At 35.0% G+C, this 7,569-nt stretch overlaps 1 protein-coding gene across 1 annotated transcript; it reads right to left on the reverse strand.

The window, feature by feature from the left end:
• Positions 1-4,225: 4,225 nt before the first annotated feature.
• LOC105454334 lies at positions 4,226-5,541 on the reverse strand. The gene is made up of 3 exons (XM_011696897.1): positions 5,221-5,541; positions 4,942-4,983; positions 4,226-4,838 (listed from the first exon to the last, which is right to left on the reverse strand). Exons 2-3 carry the CDS (start codon positions 4,979-4,981, stop codon positions 4,567-4,569), a joined length of 312 nt encoding a protein of 103 aa, XP_011695199.1. The 5' UTR covers positions 4,982-4,983; positions 5,221-5,541; the 3' UTR covers positions 4,226-4,566.
• Positions 5,542-7,569: the final 2,028 nt, after the last annotated feature.

Raw genomic sequence — 7,569 nt, forward strand, 5'->3', positions numbered from 1 at the left:
GGGGGGGGGAGAGGAAGAGTGCGACAGGTAGGCGGATTCCCGCAGGAACAACTGGAGATGTAAATCAATGGGTGATAAGGGCGGCTGTCCCACAGGAAGGGGAAAGTCGCCTCTGCATCCTACACAATTCGGAAAGGAGGACGGAGAGGTGAAGCTGAGGCTTATACCAGGGAAAGGTGGGTCTTTGCTCCACGGAAATGCCTCGTTCGGGAATTATTTATTCGTCGACTTTAGGCGAAAATTTTCGCTCTTAAGTGGGCCCCCAGTTCCGCCGTTCTTCTTTCAGCCACCCCATTCGTTAAACTCCTGACCTCCCTTTCTTCCGCCGCCGTTTCTGTCGTGTCGTATCTTAGGATGAACGCGACTCAATTTTCGACTTTGTTTGCGCCACGTCGAGTCTTATCGCGAAATGGGACAGTGCTTTTATGATAATAAAAGCGTATGAACTTTAAAAGGAAAAGAGAATAATTATATGCATCGACCAAATATCTGTTTTCAACGCGGTTTTATAATTCGGATTAATTAATTTATCAAATGCAAACTCTATTTTGATGCAACTCTCATCGTTCGTAAATTGTTGTTGTAGAGTATAGACCATTTGTCCTTCGATCAGAACGATAGTAAATCGTGGCTGATTGCTTCGGTGATCTCTCTCGATTTCGACGAGACGTACGACTCGCGTTTGTGGAATGTAACATAGCGGTTAACAGTCGCGCGGTAGCGCGGCGGCCAGATAAAACGCAAAACATTGCCACGTTTGGTGACACGTAATTACTGGCAGTACACCTGCAAATCGTCGTGACACAGTGTCGCGGATTTACAGTGACCTCTTGTTTTTCTCTTCTTTTCTCATCCTACCTTATTTTCCCTACTGTGTTTCCCTATTGCGGAGACGTTATAATTTTCCTCTCTTTTTCACTTTTTCCCCACGTTATCTTCTAGGTAGTTTCTGAAAAGCGTGAAATGGGGTGCGTCACAAACATTTGAATCATTGTTTCTCCCCTCGCCATTCAATTAAGGCAAAGATTATCGGCCTTTCGGAAGTTACTCTCTCTCGCGTCTCCACCCACAGAGAGGCGAGCTTTCGCGTGATATATGCCGCAGTTATATATGTGGAAATCGAGCCGCGTGGGCCGACGTGTCGTTTGTAACCTTAATGTCTGCGAATCGTAATAACGACCTTTGAAATGTTGAGGGCTCTTCTTTCCTCAATTACCTTCGCTGTCTATGAAACGAATAGACGCATTATAAATGTTTTATCAATTAGCAAATTAAAGTTAATAAAATCTATAATTTTCCGAAATATTTGTGTGAATAAAAATGCGATTGTTTTTTCATCAAACTTACCCTTTTTTGTAATTTTGGATCTGCAGTCTTGATTCTTATAACTTATAAGATTCGTAGACATTATTTTAGAATTTTTTATTTACTAAATTCACCCGCTTAAAATTGTGTAATTGTGTTAATTGTGTAATTAACTTTCGGTTAAGTCATCGGTTAATGAAATTTTCTGTTGATTGAAATGCCTAGTTGTACATTAATTCCTACGCTTGCGCAATTCCACTGAAATGTCGCATCGGTGCATCTCGTCGTGACCATGCGATCAATCGTTGCCACGAATTATTCAATGTTATCGTTATCATAAATCCGCCGGGTGTCCTGTTCACGCTCGCGTTCTGCGACCACCGGAATGATCCTGATAAATTATCATGCTGGGAAGGGGAGGGGAGGGTGCAGCAATGCTGACGGCTGCAGGAGACGTGCGTTTAAATTTTTGTGCGCATGTATGCATCAAAGCTATGAAACGCGTAAACCGACAGAAATACTTGTATATTTAATTTACGTTAATCCAATATTATATTCAAATGTTTCACGATATAATTCACACGTCTTACGGATTAGTTGTCCAAAGATTTTCAATATTGATATGTATTTGCATTACGTCAGATATTTGGTTTATGCTTAACGACATTATTTATATTGCAAAAGTATTGCAATTATATTTCAGATTTGCATTAGAGAAATGTTTTTTATATTCAAACTTATAATACGAAAAGTTCAAGAATAGCGACTTTTATTGTGGACGTGTCAGTAGAAAAATAAAGATTATTTACATTATGACTAGCGAATGATAAAACAATATATAGTCGTGACGATACATTGCGACTAACTTGATTTAACATTCTATTCGTGCAGATTGCTAGTTTATTTTTTGATATTTACGAATTTGAATTTATTATCTTATTTAATATAGTAAGTAAGGAATAATGTATATTATTCCACAATTTATACAATTAATATTTCAATTAACTGAAATCAAATAGCTCTATCTATATATATATGAAAGCGTCCGAGATATTAATTAAGCGTCTCATTGTTTTGTCACTCATAATTTATCTATTATTGCGTGTATCAGGGTTAATACATGTAAACGTAAGCAATAATCCAATTTACATGTCACAGCTACTTAGTTTATAAATATATGCAATTAACGTATTGTTTGATGTCATTTAATTATTTTCATATACACAGATATTTATTTAATTGATCAATGTTATTATGTTGTATAATTTTTTTAATTTAATCAATGTAAACGAGAAGATAATATTTGCGAAATGTAATCTGACTTCATGTTTCGAAATTATGAGAGATTTAATCGAAAATATAAGTGAGGAGATATATTCTCAACGCGTGTTCGATAATTTAACATTTTAAACGCGAAAATCATCCGAGAAGAATATATGACTTCACATTTTGTTTCTTCCCGAATGTTTCTCGAAGGAGAAATAGGTCGCTTGCCGTTGTTGCATTTACTATATAGAAGATATCCCTATGTACGATATAATGCAAGTATCAACCACGAGGCCATAACGCTTGGCATAAAATACATATGTCTACGGTAGATACGATTTTGTGGACTCAGCCTCCACGAGAGGAATTCGTTTTGTTGCATGCTAGTCTCCAACCATCCGGTCTTGACGTACCTTTTCCTATGTAGAGGCTGCGACTATCATTTATCCCAGATTACAACGTTGGTCCGTCATAAGGCGGTATTCATAGTACAATCTTACAAGATACTTATTCAAGATCATCTTAAATGGCTCTATAGCTTCATAGTTGTGACTTGACATAAGGCTATGTCAAGTCTTAAATCTCAAATATGATAATATCTTTTTATTATTATCTTAAAATCACACTTAGGACGATCTCAAATATAAGATGAGTCTATAAATATTGTTTATAGTAGTAAAAGACTTTATTTTATCCCCTGCAAAATTACAAAGAATTTCACTTCCTCGTGATACAAATTTTAATGCATTTATCCAACAAATTATAAAATTAAACCTATAGAAATATAAAAACTTTAACGTAAATTTAAACTTATATTGCTCTCCTCTATTTATTCATACACTGCACGCACGCATCGCATTCTATATAATGTAAATATTAGGATTAGATCTCTGCTCCTTATATTTTATAATTTATCGATTTGCTAATCACTTACTATCCACTTATTTAAATGAAATTTCTACAAAAAAAAGAAACAATAAATGTCTTAATATTTTAGAATAAAAAACAAAAAGTCTTAATATTTTTTTTATAAAAAGGATTTTAAAGAGAGATAAAATGTAATGATGGAAAATATAAATTTTTGGTAATTTTGAAAAATCCAGTTCTGTTTTTCTTTCTTCTTTTGTATTTTTTAAAATTTCTCTTTTCAATATAATGTGTAAGAGACAGATTATAGTGCTATAAGTCCAAATAAATGATCTCAATCCGAATGTATGTACAGCACGAAAGAGTATTAGGAAAAGTTTTGTAATGTCAACACAGGCGCAGTGAAGTGCGGAAATGAATTAAAAAATTTACTCGCGTATGGCTTGAAAAGAAAAGGTTGCTTGTTGGAGTATTCATGTTCCTTTGAGACAAAGTAGGACTAGAAAAAAGTAATGGCGTGCTACGTGAGATTCGTAAGTAACATTTAAAATGTTTGAATGAGTGACCGAGCAAGGCAACTTTTATCGGATAACAACAGACTGAGGAATTTTTCAAAGGGGTTTCCATTACGTGTATAGCACCTCGCGGAGATTGGACTGCATCTTTTACAATCGGCTCGTGAATATTTGAAATTCCGTAGCAGCATACAGTCGAATATATATTTGAAACGTGAAAGTTTCAAATAAGTCAGGCCAGGGACATTCAAATGAGAGGAGAAAAATTGTAATCAATTAAGACAATTCTTTATTCATTGCTTTATTCAATGCATTGGTTAAGATAATGTGACGATTTTCTTAGTTTTTTTCAAGACGTTTTTTTTACTATGATTGCATTCGAGCGCTATCAGCGTTATTCTGTAATGTTATTTGTCTTTATTGTTAATTGGATGGAAAACAAGAACGAAATACTGCTGATAGCACTCATGCCGAACGTAGCTTATGATAGCACGCTTCTCGAATGCAGCCTATATATTATGTTGGATTTTTTGTTTTATTTTTATATTTAATTGGATTACACACATATAAGTATAGTTGGAGTTATAAAATAATATAATAGTGTCTCTTAAATTCATTTTTCCTCTAAACCACGTTCCTCAATTTCGTGAATTGAGGGAAGTCCATTAACTCTAAAACCCATTAAGTAGAACTGAATTTTAAGGATCCACATGCATACTATTGTGATGAAAGAATTAATTTTCTCAGCATAATAATAATGATAGTATCTAAATCTATTAAAATAATATTTGAGATTTTTCTTTGGTGGCTCTTCATTCTTCTCTTCTTGTTTCTCGATATTGTCTGATAATTCATTTTCAATATTGTTTTGTAGTTCTTTTTTCCCTATTCATAATGCATACGTAAGATAAGAATAGTCTTATAAAGCATACATAAGTTAAGAAATACCTTCAATAAAAATAGAAAAAGTAACGTAATTAAAACTTACTTTGTCTGGTATTTTTTTTAGTATTTTCCATAACTGACATTTCTATAAAAAAAAAAAAACAATAATTAATGTCTTAATATTTACTTTTTTTATAAAAAAAATTTTTAAAGAGAGATAAAATGTAATGATGGAAAATATAAGTTTTTAGATAATTAATGACAAAATGATGTAAACGATTCTTCATAAACATAATTATTTTATTTTCTCTCTGTATAAGTCGCATATCTTCAATATTTATCTTTACTTTGCGATTTATCGTTAAATATTTGATTTATTTACCTGATCCTAATGCGGATAACGTGGAATTGCAGCGTTCACAAATTTTACAGTGTACGATACGAGCGTGTAACGATACGATAAAAGATCGATGGTGATCGGACAACACAAAACGCGTAAAATTCAAAGTATTCTAGCAGTTTTTTCGAAACTGCGCGGAAAGGATTTTTTTCGCAATAGTCTGGAACTTCGAGCCGTAAGAGAATGTTACACTTCGAATGAGCCGATACGGAATGGCGAACTGCGACGCAAAACTTAGGAAATGGTAGACGGTGCATATATCGAACTTTTCATTTAACGTGCGCGTGGACTTAAAATCTACGTGCGAGTTATTTTATAGACGTGCGCAGATATACTTACGTGCGTATACACGTGTGTATGTACAAGCGTGCGAATTTTCCAGCAGTAGCGTTTACCATGAACACGATCGGCACGAAATGACAACGTAAAGCACGTAACGCAGTTGTTAAGCACTACTTTATGCTTGGAAGATAGCGCCGGGCATCGTAATATCGCTGTTTCGCGTTAGCCGAGCTCACGTGCCCCGTAAAGGACGCTCGTATAAGACATCGACGTAATCGAAGTACTTTCCGGAGGACAAAAGCGATGTACGAACTTTCCGGTTGCGAGTAAATTTAGACTTTAATGTTAATGAATTATACAGAGAAAGTTAAAAGAATTTATTCATGGATATTAATTTACGTAAAAAAATCCGATTAAAGTCTACATGCGAGTGTGTAGATAAATATAATCTCTCAATAAATTCTGATAAGTTTATATCTGGCAAATTGCACATACTTTTTTTTTCTCTTCCAAAAATACAAAATAAATTCAAAGTAGAGATATCGAAATACGTCAAAGAGAAATGAATTATTGGATAATCTTTGGATAAAAGGAAATCTTTAGAAATAAAAAAGTAAATTTTATTGCAGATCAATTTATACATATAATCGATAACAAGTGATATTTTGTCTCAATATCTATTGACTTTTTCTTTTTAGAATTGTCTAAAAAATTGTTAATATTTAAGCATATTATGTTTGTATTATTTATTAAGTATATTAATTTTACGAACTGAAATATACGTAGGTGGGAGACAGAATTAGTGAAAACTATTTTCCTAATTAACTCTTGTTCGGAAAAGCAGTAGGCGGCCGAGAATCGATTCACAGCCAACGGAGCGCTACGAAACATTTCGAAACGCATGACAAAGCTGACTCGTGTTGAATGAAAATTGAAACAGCTCTTTAATATTCGTAAAGAGACGACGAGAGCTCGTGGAGTAGCTCGGGAATTATGTTTTCGCATTATGATCGCCACTGAGAAACAATGGTCAGTATACACTGCGGAATCGCGCAGCGCCGTCATAGAGAACCGTACTTTCCGATAGTTCACCGGAGATTTCAAAGGTGAATTGGATCTTGAATTTTTCACAAGCGCCATATCACTCAGATGAGTTTAACGGGGGCGGAGGAACCGTCTCTCTACACATAGTTCTTCGATCTCCTTTCTTTTTATACAGATATTTTTTTATATACACTATAATGGAATAAAAAAAGCTGCAGAGTGCTCCTTTGCCGCCTCTTTGATATTCGAGGTGCTTTCTTTTTGCGCGCGCGCACGCCGGAATTGTTAGAATATCGATGATATCGAGCGTATCAGTTAACCCGTTCAATATTGGTTACCTATTTACTCCAATTTTGTCACGTCACGTTATAAATTATGCCAGAATAACAGAGTTTTTCCATGATGCAGCGCCACCCAATAGCAAAAGTATTTTGCGAGCATGAAACGAGTATTTTGTTTCGCATGCAAACACATAATAGCCCGGCAGGACCCGGTCCGGTGCCCGATCACACACAAAGTGACTATTTCCAGTTTATCTGCTGCGTTCAAAGCGAACAAAGCCAGAGATGGTCTTTCATTCCAACGTGTGCTTAGCGTACGTCATCGTTGTGAAATATGTTCATTAACTTTGAAAACTTCTCTCATATCGGACTTCACACAGTCGACGTGACTACTGCAGAGAGGATTTCAAAAGTTAAAACAGTAATATATTCTGTAATATATTCTTTGTTCTTAATATTTGTTGCGTGTTTACCGCATATATTGTGTACGTTTATGCTGCTCCGTAATATTGAAATGCAAAATTGCTCCTGTATTCGCTTGTAATAAACAGTAGTACCTACTCTCTTGCACCGAAATCAACTCTCAAAATTATAAATTCTAGCAAGTGTAGCGTACACAGTCCACGTCGTTTCGCGAGATTATCGGATCGCAAACGATTTAACATCCATGTATTCGTGTATTTCGTTTATTATAACTATAAACTTCGGCGATGGAGAGGGGGGG

Source organism: Wasmannia auropunctata, unplaced genomic scaffold (assembly GCF_000956235.1).
Source record: "Wasmannia auropunctata unplaced genomic scaffold, wasmannia.A_1.0 LD335986.1, whole genome shotgun sequence".
Classification (NCBI taxonomy): Eukaryota; Metazoa; Arthropoda; class Insecta; order Hymenoptera; family Formicidae; genus Wasmannia; species Wasmannia auropunctata.

Bases quoted from the DNA above. Each gene is read 5' to 3' on its own strand.
- LOC105454334 (XM_011696897.1), bottom strand. From the start codon at position 4,981: ATGTCAGTTATGGAAAATACTAAAAAAAATACCAGACAAA. The intron at 4,839-4,941 runs GTAAGTTTTAAT...CATTATGAATAG, and splicing joins TAAAAAAAATACCAGACAAA to GGAAAAAAGAACTACAAAAC.